At 43.6% G+C, this 17,833-nt stretch overlaps 1 protein-coding gene across 1 annotated transcript; it reads right to left on the minus strand.

Moving 5' to 3' along the window:
* Positions 1 to 12,878: 12,878 nt before the first annotated feature.
* On the minus strand, positions 12,879 to 14,934 carry LOC123113159 (manganese-dependent ADP-ribose/CDP-alcohol diphosphatase). The gene is made up of 2 exons (XM_044534311.1): positions 14,684 to 14,934; positions 12,879 to 14,108 (listed from the first exon to the last, which is right to left on the minus strand). The coding sequence occupies exon 2, from the start codon at positions 14,008 to 14,010 to the stop codon at positions 13,030 to 13,032; it is 981 nt and encodes a 326-aa protein (XP_044390246.1). The 5' UTR covers positions 14,011 to 14,108; positions 14,684 to 14,934; the 3' UTR covers positions 12,879 to 13,029.
* Between the last annotated feature and the right edge of the window lie 2,899 nt (positions 14,935 to 17,833).

Consider the following 17,833-nt stretch of genomic DNA (forward strand, 5'->3'; position numbering starts at 1 on the left):
CTTCTCTCAAGAGCATAAATATTACGGTGGGTGAACAAATTACTGTCGAGCAATTGATAGAAAAGCGAATAATTATGATGTTATCTAGGCATGATCATGTATATAGGCATCATGTCCGCAACAAGTAGACCGACTCCTGCCTGCATCTACTACTATTACTCCACACATCAACCGCTATCCAGCATGCATCTAGAGTATTAAGTTCATAAGAACAGAGTAACGCATTAAGAAAGATGACATGATGTAGAGGGATAAACTCAAGCCATATGATATAAACCCCATATTTTTATCCTCGATGGCAACAATACAATACGTGTCATGCAACCCTTTCTGTCACTGGGTAAGAACACCGCAAGGTTGAACCCAAAGCTAAGCACTTCTCCTATGGAAAGAAAGATCAATCTAGTAGGCCAAACCAAACTGATAATTCGAAGAGACTTGCAAAGATAACTCAATCATATAAAAGAATTCAGAGAAGATTCAACTATTATCCAAAGATAAACTTGATCATAAACCCACAATTCATCGGATCTCGACAAACACACCGCAAAAAGAGATTACATCGAATAGATCTCCACAAGAGAGGGGGAGAACATTGTATTGAGATCCAAAAAGAGAGAAGAAGCCAACTAGCTAATAACTATGGACCCGAAGGTCTATGGTAAACTACTCACAACTCATCGGAGGGGCTATGGTGTTGATGTAGAAGCCCTCCGTGGTGGATTCCCCCTCCGGCAGAATGCCGGCGACGGCTCCAAGATGGGATCTCGCGGATACAGAAGGTTACGATGGTGGAAATTGTGTTTCGGTTGCTCCCTGGATGTTTTCGGGGTATGTAGGCTTATATAGGAGGAAGAAGTACGTCGGTGGCCGCCCGAGGGGCCCACGAGACAGGGGCATGCCCTATAGGGGGGGGGCCCTACCCTCTCATGGTCGCCTCGGCTGCTTCTTGACTTGCACTCCCAAGTCCTCTGGATCACGTTCATTCCAAAAATCACGCTTCCGAAGGTTTTATTCCGTTTGGACTTCGTTTGATATTCCTTTTCTTCAAAATACTGAAATGGAAAAAAACAGCAATACGGGCTGGACCTCCGGTTAGTAGGTTAGTCCCAAAAATGATAATAATGTATAAAATAAAGCCCATAAACATCCAAAATAGGTAATATAATAGCATAGAACAACAAAAATTTATAGATACATTGGAGACGTATCACAACCCTCGAGGACCTTCTCCACCTCCAGACCCTACACGGCATGCTCCGCCACGTCCTCCCCCGCCTGGCCCAACAAGCAGTGGCACGCGTGCTCCTCCCAATAGCCCTACTGGGATTACTCAGGAGCCTCATCATCCAGGTAATCGCCTGCCCTAACACCCCATCTAACTAGGTGTGTAACTTCAGTTACACACTCATGGTGCCCAGTTGCACAGAACATGCTACCCAGTTGCGTACGCTATGTTAGTTCGAGCATAAAGATAAACAACTAACTTTTTTTTTCTGTTCTGGCTATAGTTGATGGCAACCCTCGAGGACCTCCTCCACCTCCAGGCCCTACACTGCATGGTCCTCCACCTCCTCCCCCGCCTGGCCCAACAAGTAGTGCCCCGCATGCTCCTCCCAATGGCCCTATAGGGAGTACTCAGGGGGCTCGTCATCCAGGTGATTACCTGCCCCAACTCCCCAAGCAAGTAGGTGTGTGATTTCAGTTGCACACATCATGGTGCCCAGTTGCACAGAACAGGCTACCCAGTTGCGCGCGCTCTGTTGGTTCGAGCATCAAGACAAACAACTAACTTGCTTTTTCCTGTTCTGGCTACAGGTGATTACCATCCAAGTGCCATGACGGGCCGTGCTACTACAGGTTTTCTTTTAAACTTAATTTTCACATAGCAACCAGTTAGTTGCACAACATAAGTTGTGTGGTTGCAGAGAACATCAGTCCTGGTTGCGCAGAAAAAAAAACTAAACTCTTTATATGATTATTCCATAGGTGATCAAACACAACCTCGTGATGGTCCTGCCCCGTTGGAGGCTGCATCCCCAGCACAAGCCTATGATGATTTTGTGCCTAGGGATCCTCCAAAGTCTACTACAAAGGGTAGGGAGAAGAGTCGATGATACAAATCGGTGCTAGAGCTACACGGAAAGAAGAAAAACAAATGCAGCCACTGCCAATCTACAGAGCACACTTCTGGTGTGTGTCCACTCAGACAGCTGTGATTCTCTTGTATCGTTTGTATCAAAAAAGGGAAAAGGGAACATAATGATGGTTTTTGAGCAATTTAGGGGCCAAAGTGGACACATTCAGCATCTATGCTTTCTCTTCTCTAAGTTGTTTTCCTTGAATTAGTTAATGCACTATGTAAAAATGGTTGTTATTTGTGCCTTTGTTGACAAATCGTTTAATATTTAGTTGTTGAACAATTGTATGCCCAGTTCTCCTAATGTGTGAACAAAAGTGATGACAATGAGTTGCAACGGAATTACTACTAATATGCAACTACAAATCTTTCTAAAAATTGTGCAAACTAGCAAGGCATTGAAAAAAGGGCAAATAATAAAAAGAGTACTGACCTAGTCCTTTTCGTATCTCAGCAACTTCCTCCATGGGGCGGAGTTGTGCGTGCTGGTGACCCAATCATATGTCAGCTTCTTCCTGATGTTGAGTGTTTCCCTGGGCTCATAGTTGGGCAGTAGGCTCCCGTTCCACTCAGTGGTGTTAAGTAGTGTGAACAGACCACACTCATTGCTGCAATGGGGAAAAAGAAAATTTGTTGGAGGCTTTTAAAACCAATAAGACAATGTACTCTGTGGCACTGTGCAACTAATTATATGTCACTGTGCAACTACTTATGTGGCACTGTGCAACTAATTATGTGGCACTGTGCAACTACTGATGTTCAACTGTGCAACTGGCTAGATGATCCATGAGAAAGTCATAAAAATGAAAAACAGATTGCAAACTAGTTGTGTGTCTTAAAAAAACTAAAGATTGTACATGTAGGAAATTTTTAAGACTACAGATTGATTGAAAAAAATAGAGAAGAATGTAATGCTTCTTATCTTACTTGCCAATCTGCTTCGGTACGTCGATGTCAATAACCTGGAAGTGCTCGATGCTCTGCTTTGGGTAATGCTTCCTCCATAGTTGGAGTACTGCCCCGCGATCGTAGAGGCAATGTTCATCAACTCTATGTGTTCTAGCTTCCTGTTTGAATCAAGGACTTCGAAACGTCCGTCCCTCAAGTTGATGTTGAAGACCCAATAATGTCTGCCTCCTTCACGGTCGTTTACATTATCGCACTCAAGCACTGGCAGCATGACCTGCACACGTGAATGATTCAGACACAGATACACGTTGTAGGTAAGAAAAAATACTACAAAAATGATGAAGTTGAAACAGGTTGGCAGAAGGTAGTTGCCAACTAATAGATATGTCATGTGCAAATGAACATGATGTGAGTGCCAACTAAGAGATGGATCATGTGGGCATAGCACTGACCAAGTCTTTCTTGTCGAGACGGTTCTTGTATTCAAACTTCTTGTTTATCTCATTCACATTGTGGAGCCCTTGCTGTACGTTGATCTGCAGAAATTATAAACATGCCTCAACCTCCTTTCTATATGAAAAGACTCCCCGGTTGGTCAACAAAAGTGGTACAAAAAAAGGAAGAGGATACAAAGCTTTTGAAAAATCTTACAAAAATCCTCAGTGGCATAACGACTTTCTTTGACCCTTCTGATAAGTTATCCATGATGTGTATGATTCCAGTCTCAATAACAATTTTTGAAAGACATTGCTTTGGCTTCATGGAATAAACTAACTCCTTTAAAGAAATGTAGAAATTACCATACCTGATTATCTCAGGGCTGCAATTTTTTTTAAAGAAATGAAAGACAAAGTTAGCTTGAAGGGTCACAGAAAGAAAGAAATATGCATTAAAAAAACAAGAGTGTGCAACTAAAAGCACTGTTCTATGCAACATGCTCTGCTTGTTGTGCAACTAAGTGGGTGGTACTGTGCAACTGAAAAAGATATGTATATAGGTTGTGGGGTGTTGGTTTACTTGGTATTATCATCATTTGCTTCTGGGTGATGCCTGACCCAATACACGATGGCAGCGTAAAGCTTGTTGACTGCCTCATTGGATTTGAAGGTCTTATTTTTGTTGTAATCAGTGAATGAAGACCTTTGAGATGCTCCGGGCCTTATTTCCCTCCTCTGTCTTCGTGCAATAGGTGGTCCTGAAGAACTGCTCGTGCCAACTGCTGATTCTTCGCATATCGGGGTGTGGCAGCTGTCTGGTGATCCAACATCTGGTTGATGAGCTAATCCCTTGCCAGCATCAGCAGCAACGCATCCTCTGTTCACAGTTGCTGGGTGCAACTCATCCTCATCTATGACAACCACGTTGGCTTCCCCTGTTTGTGCTACTGGAGCAAGTGCTCCAGCAGGCCCAACATCATCATCTATGCCCAGGTCAAAGGTTGGTGCATCGCAGTACCCGTCACCATGATAGCTGTAAGAATTTGATCTGCGCATGGGTTGAAGGCCAGGGGCATCTCCTTTCGGCACATTCACAGGTGCATCGTTCGCTGACCTGGTTCACAGTAATGTTGTGGTTGGCGGCCTGGGAGGCTTGCACCTGCTTACAATGTTGAACACCTCCTCTTATGTTAATGTGTGCTGAAAATCAGCTCTTGGTGATGAACGCTTGCTTGGATGCTCTGTGATAGCTCTTGGAGATGGCTGGCAGGTTGATGACCTCCTTCCATGTTTGGCATTGAAGAATCTCTATGAGTTGTCACCTTGGGGCTTGCGGTTGCAGTTGTGTCTTCCTGAGCAACAGCGATAGTTTTGACTGTGACCCGCGTGCTAATTGACACTTCAGTTGGTACACTAGTATCTGTAGTTGGCATCTTTGCAGCCTGAGTTGGCAGCAAACTAGCAGAACTTGGCATTCCTGCATTAATGGTTGTGGCACGTTGTTCTGTCTCATGTCTGGACCCCACACCTTTTCTGTCCTGTTCCGCATTTGTGCCCTTGGCAAACTTGACAATCTTTTGCTGCTTAGATGATTTAGGTGGGGTTATTGATAGAGAAATCTTCCCCTTGATCTGTTGAACTTCTATGATGGTTGTAGGCTCAACAGGAATTGCTGACACATCTTGAGTGGTGGTTGGCTCTCTAATCACTATAGTTGGCACAACAGTTTGCGCCACAACTTCCTTCTCTACATTTATTTCTACATCTGCCCTCGGCATCTGTTGCTTGGTTTGAGGCAACTTTAGATTCTTCTTCATTATAACTCATTTGCTCTTCTGGACCACATGAGGGTTTGCCATACATGCTGCCTTGCTCTTGCTGGAGTTGATATCTGAAAGCTGCTTCAAATATTTCTTGTATTTATCCTTCGAATGAACTCAGTCAAGACCCTTCCTTGCTTCCTCCATGTCAACTGGATTCTTTTCAGCCTCACTCAAGAAGAACAGTTTCTGGTCAATAGCAAAATATATCTTGTCACAGAACTCTCGCTCATGGAAGTCTGGCACAGGGAAAGTGGTTGGCAAAGCTGGATTCATGTTGCACAGCTTGAACATATCAATGCTCCCCTGAGACTCTGCTTCATCATTTTTCTTTGACTTTGACAAATTCTTCTCTTTCCAGCAAGTTTTGTCAATCAATATCTGTAGTGTGCTCCTGCTGCTCATTGAGTTGCTACTGCTGGCAGGGTTGGTAGAGCTCCTACTCACCTTGGTTGTGTTGCCGCCTGTACCACCAGAACCAGGGCCATTGTCATCGTCATCATCATCGGAGTTGTCACTGCCTCCATTGGATCCCCTTTGATCATTAGGATCAACATCCTTGTCTTCTTCCTCGTCATCTCCTCCCCCCTCACTGCCATCAATTGCTACAACTTTGTCTCCATCTCCTTCTTTGGCCTCATTTTCTTGTTCCTCCTCCTCTGCCTCACTATCTTCTTCCTTTCCCTCCTCCTCTCCTTTGTCCTCTTTTTCTTTGTCCTCCTCCTCCTCTTCCTCCTCCTCCTCCTCCCCATCTTCTTCTTTGTCCTCCTCCTCCTCTTCCTCCTCATCCTCCTCCTCCTCATCTTCTTCTTTGTCATCCTCCTCTTTGTCCTCCTCCTCTGATTCATCCTCATATGTGTCCCCGTCAACTTCAACATCTTGTGGTACTTCCATTTCATCATCTTCTTCTGACTCCTCCTCATCAAACTCTTCTTCTTCTTGTATAGGTGAAACCCGTCTCTTCCTTTTTGGAGCACGGCGTGACGGAGCGGTTCCTTGATGTCTGCTGTACATATGGATCAGTATTCGATTCCTCATCATGAATCTTGGCAATTGCTTCAATGAAGGTGCCAACCTGTTCAGTGCTGCCTTGCACAAGTCATTGACCACTTTGGCAATCTTTGCCCTTTTCTGCATCAACAAAAAAAATTGAGTACTCATTCAATTAGAAACAATTAAAAAAACAAAATGTCGGTAAATGATCGAAACTCCTTTATGCAAAAGACTTACCTGTGGATTGTAAGTGGTAATTTGGATGCAACGAATGCTTGAGCTTGAAAGAGACCACCAAATAGTGGTGTCTGCTCCGTGCCCCTATACTCCTATTTAAGCTGATGTAAAAAGGAGAAAAAGAAAAGAACAAGGTTATCAAAATAGATATTGTGTTGAACGAAAACCAGAATGTTATAACCTGTGCAACTACAACAAAATGTTGGGCATACTGGAATCTACATGTATGCAACTGCACAAACCAAAAAAACTGTGCACCCCATAGGTCACCTAAAAAAATGTTTCTGCCAACTGATATCACACATCTTGCAACAAGATAAGTAAAACTGTGCAACTTGAAACATATGACGTGTCATATAAAAATGAACATGTGTCCAGATGCCAAACTAGAGCTACAAGCTGTGCAACTACAGGCATTATTGTGCCAACTAATTACAAATTTTGTGCAACTACCAAAAAGTGTCAAAAAGCTGATCTCAAAAGCATATATGCAGCTACCAAGGAATTAAAACTGAGCAGAAATGAATAGAACATAAAAATAGCCACTGTTGAAAAAAACAAAAGGGAACTCACTTGTAATTTGCTGAACACACCAGGAGAGATTAAGTCCTTCTTGATCACCTTGGCAATTAGGTTACTGTCCCATGCATTCACTCGTATCGTGCAGTTGCTTTCTGGGATGTCATGAATGAGCGTGTCAAGGTATAGGATCTGCCGCAGAACCAAAAAAGGAAACCCAACTTCAGTTATTATGAGGGGTATTTTCATAAACTATAACTGCACAAAAGGAAGAAAAACACATGGAAGTGCTAGTTTTCACTCACCATCAAGTTATACAAGCAGCAACAAATAGTTTGCTTCGCCTGGTCCATGTTCCGGAAAGCTTCATTAATGTGTTCTGCTACAAAAAGGTAGATGTTTGTGTTCTTAAGGTTTGGATGATCTAGCACGAGTCCGTAGCACTTTGGGCTTAGCCTCAGGGCCGTGGTTGGTGCTAGGAAAGTGCTGAATGCAACCGTAAGCCAGGCCATAAAGAATGTGTCATCCGTTCTTCCCGCCATATCCTTAATCATCTTGCACCATGTAGTGATCTGGGGATGAGAATCTCCACGTATGTTGAAAGCCTCTCTGAATCTCCTAGTTGCATCCTTGTCAACTACATATCTGACTTTTTGACCCTTGTTAGGAAGATCAAATACCCTTTGAACACTGTCAGCATCGACACGGATCATTCCCCTGCCTGGGAACACCATTTCAGAGGTCTCTGGCTGGTAGGACTGCACCAGAAATTTACTGAAGTCCCTTGGAAGTGTATCTGATAAGTTCAAGAGGCCCCCAAACAACCTTGAGACTAGCTCAGACTTCTGCGGCGGGGATAGCGAGCTGTTGAACTTCGCAAACCGCCCTGGTGATGCCCTTATCCTGCCAGCTTGTGATGGTCACTCCACATCTTCCCGGGCAGCCACCTCAACTCCTTCACCGCTGGCCTGATGTTGAAAAAATAAAAAAAATTAAACACAAGACAGAAAACTGGACTGAGAAAAAACTAGCAATGATCATTTGGATCAGTATTGCTAAAATTATATAAACATAAAATGGATCATGCCAACTAATATGATGTTTTTGTGCAACTAAGAAAGCTCATCATGGCAACTGAAGACTACTAGTGTGCAACCTGCAAGAAAACTAAGAAAACATACTAGACCTGACAACTACAAAAAGTTCTAGGGGATGTGCAACGATAAAGCATGATATTGGAAAGAAGATAACAACAACTAAAAAAAGGTTTGCAAGAAATTGTTCAATAGCTCATAAACACACAAAAAAACCACATACCTCAGCATCTGCTACGGAAGAGGAGGCAACTCCTCCACCAACTGTTGCCTGCACAAAAATGGTGACCAGTGATGTCAGCTACAAAGATGCCAACATTTGTCAACTTCTGCGAAAACTATATTTACATCAAGATGACCAGTGTTGTCAACTACAAAATGATTATTGAGCAACTAGAACAAAATAGTGGTGCCAACGGCTGCATAATTTCATCAGCGCCTAAAAAACCCGAGAAACATTGATATTCAAGGATTTACTTACCCTGGTAGATGATTTAGCTCGCCCTGCTGCTGCTGACGTTTAGTCCGCTTTACAACCCGAAACCGATCAACATCCTAAGAAAATAAAAAAAACATGGGCATGGGATTTTTTTTTATTATATGACCCAAACAAAACCAAAATAAGGTGCTTGTGTCATCAGCATGCCACTTACCTCAACTTCCTCTCCCTCATGAACACTAGGCGCACGGCATGGCTGGCAATTAGCAACACGCTTAGTCCTCCGGCGAAGGGTCTGACTTCCAGAACCCTAATTAAGCAACAAAAAAACATGAAAAAAAGGACATAAGCATACATGGATAAGTTGAAAACAACTCAAAGACGCAAAAAAAAAGAGAAAAATACATCTCCTTCATTGCCATCCGCATCTCCTCCTATTATAACTTTTTTTAGCCTGTGAGGGGAATACAAGAAAAGAAAACATAGTTAGAAGATGCGCAAATGAACTAGACAAAACATAAAAGCTTGCTTTGATCTACAGACCTCTACACATAAGCAGAACACCCAGTGCAAAAAACTGTAAAACATGAGGACAACCAACTACTACAGTGATGCAGCCAATTGGGCAGTCAACCTTGTGCAACTGGACAGCTTATAAGCCAACTAGTTTCACTAAGGCAAGAAATAACTAGGCAGAAAAATAGTTAACTAAAGGCAGCCAGCTGGGTATGATAATTTGTGCAACTGGGACAAACAAAAAGCCAACTAATATAGCCAACTGGAATATATGTATAATTAGGTGCACCAGCACGGCACCTACAGGGGCAACTCGAACACGGAAGTAGAGCAACTTTTGCAACTCAAACAACATATAGACAACCTAGTACAAAATTAGGAAGCAAACCTAAGCATGATAACCTAGCAGCCAACCTAGTACAATGTAGAACATGTGGACAACCAACTAGTATATGGATGCAGCCAACTGAACAACATATAGACAGTCAACCTAGTGCAAAATAGCAAACCAAGTAAGCAGGACAAGTAGTGCAAGTGTAGAACATATGGACAGCCAACTAGTAAAACTGATGCAGCCAACTGAGCAGTCAACTTGTGCAACTGAACAGTGCATAAGGACAGCCAACTAGCATGTGAATGAAGCCCGGATAGAATTTTGTGCAACTAATAGAAAATCTCTACCTAAATCTCTACCAACTTGTGCAACTGAACAATATATAGACAACCAACCTAGTACAAACAGGAAGCAAACTAAGCATGACAACTAATGCAAAGTGCAGAACATATGAACAGCCAACTAAAAAAGGGATGCAACCAACTGGGTAGAATTTTGTGCAACTAAACCAAAAACTAGTTCAATCAGCCATTGCATCGCACACATCTAGGACATCATCTACCAACAACAAAAACCGTAACAAGGACCAGAACATGGTATATGGACGGTATATTGGGCGCACACGTACCTCAAACCGCAAATTCCCAAGCACCACTTGGCCATGACCAACAAAACACTCGGTAATGAATCCCCACCATCACTACCCCTTACAACCGCACAAAATCAAAGCAAGCACAGAAAGGGGCAGAAAATGGACCCTATGCAGCCCGCCAGATCCGCCACTGTCAACCCGGCCACAGCCTCATCCCCAGCGACGAGACAGAGAGGGGAAGGACAACAAAAGGCCTCTGCGGACGTCTGCGTCGACCGCAAATTCCAACAACCACTCCACCGACACCAACACACCCTCCCACCATGAATCCCCACCACCACTTTCCCTTGCCGCCGCACAAATCCAAGGACATGAGAGTCCAACGGAAGCACACACAACACGTCTACACCAAATCGACCATACGAGGCAGTTGACGCCATAGGAACCCTAGGAATCCCAGCCCGCCATTTCCGCCACCGACGGCCTCGAGACGACCTAGACCCCCGGCGATGAGACAGAGAAAGGAGGGATGCGGGATGCACTGGGTACTTGCAACGCCGACGAGGGCCAACAATGAATCCCCCCGCGGTCCACTGGAGATTTGGAGAGCAGCGGCGCGAATCGCCCTGGAGCGAGAGCGAGGGCGGAGGAGAGGAGCGCATAATGGGAGGAACGGGAGAGAAAGGGGGGAGAAAGGGCGAGAACGACTCGTGTTTCAAAAACGGCCGCCCACAATCTACGCCACGCCCGCTTACATGTGGGTCCACGCTCGTCCCGGATAAGGACAAACCGCCCATGATGCGCGGTTGCACGAAATCGACCAGAGACACCTCGCACTCACGCGATGCCGATCGCGAGCGATCGTGCGGTCGCGGGCCGGCCGCCCGTTCTCTCCAATTAGTGCGTATGCACTTTTAAGGTTTTAGGTAGAAAAATTATTGATCATATATTAAAAAATGATGAAATTTTTTGATCATGCATATAAAAAATGTTAATCAAGCATTTGAAAAAAAATTGAACACATATTTAAAAAATATTAATCAAACATTCAAGAAATGTCAAATGTGCATAGAAAAAATATTGACCATGTGTTAAAAAATGATGATTAAATTTGATCATGTATATAAAAATGTTAATCACGCATTTGAAAAAAATGTTGAACAAGTGTTTAATAATGTTAATCAATAATTTAGAAAATTTTAAATGTGTATATAAAGAATATTAATAATATACTTAAAAAGTTAATATTTTTCTATGAAAACTAGAAAAAATGTTGACCATGTATTAAAAATTGTTAATCTTGTATTTGAAAAATGTTAAAACTGTGTTTAGAAAAACTTTATAATTTGTATTGGAAAAATATTAAAACTTTGTATAGAAAAAATGTATAATTTGTATTGAAAAAATGTTAGACATGTATTAGAAAATTGTTGTTGATATATACGAAAAATGTAGAATAATAACCAAAGAACAAAGAAAACCAAAATAGATACAAAGTAAAAAAAGAAAATGAAAAATGAGGAGAAAATGCAAAAAAAGGAAATACCGGAGAGGAAAAAAAAGAAACGAATAAAACAAATAAAAATCAAAGAAAACCGGCTCGAATAGCCTCAAGGAGGATGCACCCCTAGTTCTAACAGCGAAGGGGACTTGGGCGGAGTGGTTATCGCAGCGAGGGATCTCCCTGGAGACCAGGGATTGATCCTGATTTCACACCTTTCTTGTGCTCTTTTTATGTAATATGTGCGCTTGAATGGCTGGCCCAATACAACGTGAGGGGGAAAAAAGCTTCAGCAAGAGATGCTACTATCTCGCTTAACGCGAGACATAGCCCTCGCGACAGACCACCGCCGATGATCTGTCGTGAGCTCTAGGCCGAGGAGGCCTGTAATGAAGCCCAGAGATAGACACAGAGGCTGTTGAACTTGAGGCTCTATTTCCATCAAGGTGTTGGATTTAGGCCTCACTTGCATAAAGAGAACGACATTGCTGTGCAAATGACGTTCGCGGCAGAAATGCGCACGATCCTCTAATCAATGGGGAACAAGTGTTGCCCAACCGAATCTGATGGTTGCCGCAGCTTGTCGGCTGTAAATCGGCCGCAATTGTGTCGTCCGTATAGCAGTCGTTGTAAAAGAAACTTCCCTGATTATAAAGTGTACATGCATTTTGAACACTAATTTTGACCACTACTTTAACCAACAAACCACCAGCTATATGTCACAGTCAAACAAAAGGAAGTCAAACCATGTTGGATGGTTAAAAGGACAATGATATCCCAGTCCTGGGATTCAAAACCTATAATTGAAGCTGATGCTCATTCTGGATTTATTTCAGGCCTTCCGGCGACGAGAGTTCAGTGGAATGAAGCGTTCCTGTCAACTACAAAGGCATCGGTGGTGATTTTCTCAATCACAAGATGACGTGCCCGTCAACTACAAAGGCATCGGTGGTGATTTTCTCAATCACATGATGACGTGCCGGCTCGGTCTTTCGAATTTGCTCATAGAGGCAAGGTGTGCATTCATAGGGAGGAATATATGCGCGTATGTATGAGTGTCTGTGTCTGTAAAGATAAAGATATATTCAAAGATACAAAAATAGAAACATTACACGATGTAGATACGGGTGGGCTTTGGGCTTGGGTATGTGATTACTGTACCCGCCCCATACCCTATCCATGCCATCCTTAATCCCCTAAAAAATGCCATCCTTAATGGAGTACAAATACTGAAACCACTTACATGAATTTTCCATCCAAAATAATATTGCATTTGTTACATTTTACAACAAAGACTCGTGAATAATAGAGCCTAACACTATGCTCCATTCAGCAGTGCCCAAATAGTGAAGTAAGCATTACAGCAGTTCCATTATTTATTCCACCACTTTCAATGTTATTTACATGTAATCGTGTCGTCAGACAACAGGAAGTCACATTAGTTTTCTCTCAATGGCAGTACCAAACGTCAAAATAATGAAATCAGATGGATTTTACTCTACAGCGCAGCTCGATCCGATGACCGAAAACACATTTCAGTATCAGCCATTCCATCAGAGCCTACAAGCAATAGCTTGTCAGGATAGGCTTCGATACGCCCGAATGCACTGGTGCCGGGAGGACACTCCAGCGCAGCCTCGAGGGTGCGATGGTGCACGCCGTGGGAGTCCACTGAGTAGCCACCCTTGTGGTCGTGCCCGGCAAAGCAGGCCCTAACACAGTTGTATCGTCGAACGATAGACATCACCTCATCATAGTTCCACATAAGAGCTGCTGGGTACACTGCGCCAGGGTCCATTGGGAGATGACTGCATAGGATGACGTTCTGCCGGCGGTCCGATGCATCCTGGAGGACATCGTTGAGCCAGGACAGCTGCTCCTTGCCAACTGCACCATTGAACTTCACAAACCGCCTGTCGACGCCAAAAAGACCGTCAGGGCTGTTCTTGTCGGTGTTTGGGTTCTTTTCATCGAGGAGCTTCAATGCTGCTGCGGTTACAGGATGATCATGAGGCCAGCCAAGTGCGCTGAAATCATAAGCATCCAGAACAACAAATCTGTACTCAGGACATGGTGAGAAGTCATAATACGCGCGATCAGAATCCGTCGGCATCTTCAACAATGCCACCAGCTTGCTCCGAGGAAGGTTGTAGAGGCAATGGTTGCCAAACATGTGGTAGGTCGGGCCATCGAACTTCTCAAACTCGTCAATGACCTTCTGCATTGCCCACAACGACTTGTCCTTTGGGCAGAACCCGTCGATGGTGTCTCCAAAGTTGATGGAGAAATTGATATTGCCTTGCTCATTCCATGTGCTGACAGCTCTTTGAAGGACGCTGATGCTGTGCCGGTAGTAGCGTGGGACGCCGAGGAACGAGCAGCCGTCTGGGATATCGGCGTACTGGACATCAGCAATGATGCCAAATGTGAACAAGGGCTTCTTGGCAGATGCATGGGCTAGTCCGTTTGCGGCAGCCATCACGAGAACTTCAGCGTCACCAGTCCTTCGGAATCCCTCTTTGCAGGGAAGGCAGAATTAGATTCTGGAATAGAAACGCGTTGCCCCCGTGCTGGAACCTATAATATGAGCCAAGCATTATTTGTTCAGAATTTGGGGGAGGGGATCACTATATATCACTTTGTCACATTAATAAACAGTATCAAGCAGCGTAGCACAATGCATATCAACATCGTAGCAGTAAAAGTCTCTGCGTATAGAGCCCTGCTATAGAGCCTAGAATATAAGCCAGGCAATGTTTGTTCAGAGTTCCGGTGAGGGGGTTAGTATAACTTAGTATAAACTATAAAGCAAAGGAGCGCAATGCATATCAACATCACAGCAGTAAAAGTCTCTGCTTATGGAATCGTTGTGTTCCATAAAAAAAAAAGGGTATCTCCTTATTCTTCAAATTTTGTAGTGTAAAGCGTCATTTCACCCACCCTCAGACACTAGCTAGTGGAAATGCTACGATATTTCTTGACTTAGGGCTTCAGGAGCTCCTGAGATTTACACGACGCGCGGAGACGCAGCCGAGCTGCCTGTAATCGAAGCCTACGAGCTGCAGTGCCGAGAAACAAAGCGACCAGACCAACAGATTGCAGCGACCAAACGATCACAGGAGGAAGGAAACAGGGGAGGATGGATTGATTACCGGCGCAGCGACAGGGGCGGCGAGGTAGGCTGCGGCTGCCGCGAGCGGGGTGGGCGGACTCCGGCGGGATCTCACGCGCGCTGGGTTGGTAGATCCCGGATCGGACGGTGGAGTCCAGAAGCAGCGAGCAGCCGGGAGGGGGGAGGAGTTTGGATCTTAACGGAAGCCTCTGTCCTCCTCTCCTCCGCCTCTCCGGCTCGGGAGAGGCAAAGACGGGGGAACCGAGTCGGACCACCACCGGTCGTTAGCCCTGGGCCGAAGAGGCCCGTAACAGAGCCCAAAACTGCAAGGGGTTTAATTTGAGGACTCGTTTTTTTATCTCAATTTATTTATTGTAATTTAAAATAAAATTTTATTTATTTTCAGGAAAAAATTAGATATATAAAATAAAAACAAGCACATTTTTCTGAATATTTTGATTCATAGATGCTTAAGTAGTTTCGAGATGTCTAGCTTCCTCTGGTCTCAGTGCGACTCCTTTGATCTTTTCTTGACACGCATAACAGATTTAGACGCAATTAGAATCACCTCTAAACATACTCCCATATGGATCCTTCTAGAGCGAATTGTTTGCTCACCAATTATAAGTCCTGGCGCTCATGAACAAAAGTTGACCACAAAATAATGAATCAAAGAGTTGCGCCAACCATCAAGGGTGAAAACAACATCCGAGGATAATTCACATATTGACATGTCAACTTTTAGAATTTTCTATTAGTTACAACAAAGGTAGACAAATGCTACCCTGGAAACCTCTCTTTGGATACTTTTTTCGTTAGTGCATTCTCAAATCTCTATCAAGATATATACAAGTCATTAAATTAAATAGGAACAAGATAATACACTATAATGTATCTAAATAGGCACAAATTATTTTTTTAGATGAATGTGACTTTATCATTATTTTGATTTCTTTCATAGATTTAGATGGGATTCCGCCAACTAAAATGTCTCAAATTATTCATAGAAAGGTAACAAAATTTCCATGACAAATAGAGCCATGGTTCCACATTTGAATTTTTGAATGACAAAATTAAGTTTAATATTACATGGCATTGCATTATTATGTCCAATGATAAATAGTACTCCATTTAAAAATTTATGCAATGCTCGTATCATTGAAAAGTAATTATTTACAATTTGGTGACGTGGTGATATGTAACAAGTAAGAAAACATCTATAATGAGACATTGGCTTTATTTTTCTTCATCAGTTATTATTTTAGGGATGCCAACGCAATGGAGAAAGGTAAATGAAGAATAGGGATGGAATGATGTCAAATAATTTTTTGATGTACTCATAAAAGTCCGTCCGCTATGTTTGAATTCCAGCTACAAATCGTCTAAGATTTATTGTGGGACAACATGCAGAGATAGAGGGCTACACCTTCTTCCCCATTAAAAGCATGACCTCAATAATGGCAAAATGGAAAGGGCAAAAAAGAAAAATGATCTCATCATCATCTTCCTATCTTCTTTTGCTAATTCGATCTAGACTCTGTAAATTCATTTTAGAACAAAGGTCTCTTTGGATTGAAGGGGTTTTGTAGGAATTTTAGAGGATTTAAATCCTAGGGAATTTTTCTTATGGAACACTATTGGACCATAGGATTGGTGTTATCAAATTCCTATGAAATCGATTCCTACGCGCCCATTCCATAGAAATTTCAACATGAGCTCGGGGCCTCTTTGATTCGTAGGTATTTCAAAATATAGGACTAGGAGAAATATGAATTGTAATGGCACGCCCACTTGAATCCTGTAAGATTATTAGTAAATCACGGAAGTTTGGAAAAGAGTGTTTGATGCAAAAAAAAAAAGGAATATATAACGGGGTTTGAGTAGATGAAAATATTCTTCCATTGTAGAATGCAAAGGAATTGTTTGGAATTTTTCGTGATGGGCGAGTACTCGTCACTCTCGTGTTCATCATGATTAGGATGGCGTGCGAGTAATCACCACGTGATAAGGCCGGAGCGTAGCCTCGTAGGCCACGTACATGATGACGAACTGATCCATGATATGATTATTTGTTGTGATCTGTGATATGATCCAAAAAGTCTATGAACGCGTCGAGCGAGTCATGCGCTTCTAGAGAGTCCGGAGGCGTACGCGGCGACGCCGACTAGGCCATGTGGCATGCATGCGAGCCTCTCATTCTTCCCGGCTTTGTTTATTGGCGGGAGGATGGTCCCTCCAGCACAGTGATGCCCATACGTGCACGCAACACCTCCGCGTAGCGTCGGTGCAGGACCATATGATATGAACATCATCGCTATAAATAAACCGTTCAACCTGCATACCAATTCGCAGCAACTCGACGACAATACAATACAACACGATACACCACCAGTTCATCTTGTAGCACATCGATCGGAGTAAAGTGCGTGAAAATCAAGGATAATGGACGCGACCAACAAGGCGACCGGGCACGGCGGCGCCACCGGCCCCGCGGGGAACCACGGCGGGGCTCCTGCCGGTGCTGGTGCCGGGGGCGTGCAGCAGCTCCAGGCGACGAGGGACGACCGCAAGACCGACGGTGGCCTGGGCCGTTCCGGCGGGCCCACGGGGAACCACGGCGGTGCTCCTGCCGTCGGCGCGGCCGCCGCCGGTGAGAAGAAGGGCGTCGTGGAAAATATCAAGGAGAAGCTTCCCGGCGCCGGCGGGCAGCAGTGAGAGCGTCGAGTCACTGAGCTACATGTACCACACAGCCTCTGGCACTACGTGTAAAAAGCTCAGCCACGCTTTTACAAATAAATAACGAGCTGTGTATGTATGCATGCATGTACCGATGTACTTGTCTTCCATCGGAATAAAAATACTTGTGTTTTGTAAGAATTTGAACGGGAAATATATTTTCATTGGCGTACAGGGTTGATTTTCATGTTTTTGCGTTTTCCCCCAATGTTTCGGCTTCGACTATGTGTCCTATACATATATGTTTACTCTCAAAAAAAAAAAGAGTCATTCCCAGAGCTAGTAAATAAAATCCTACACAGAAACTGGGTTGACCTCCCAATGAATGCATGATTAGTTGCAGACTACTATTTTCATTACATGACTTGAACTTATAACAAAAACAAAATATATTAATGTTCACAGGTTTTTTTCTCCGTAGAATTGGAAACACAAGAGAAACAGTTGGGGGCAT

Source organism: Triticum aestivum, chromosome 5B, assembly GCF_018294505.1.
Source record: "Triticum aestivum cultivar Chinese Spring chromosome 5B, IWGSC CS RefSeq v2.1, whole genome shotgun sequence".
Lineage (NCBI taxonomy): Eukaryota > Viridiplantae > Streptophyta > Magnoliopsida > Poales > Poaceae > Triticum > Triticum aestivum.

Excerpts from the sequence above, each read along its gene's own strand:
- LOC123113159 (XM_044534311.1), bottom strand. The coding sequence starts at position 14,010 with ATGGCTGCCGCAAACGGACTAGCCCATGCATCTGCCAAGAAGCCCTTG.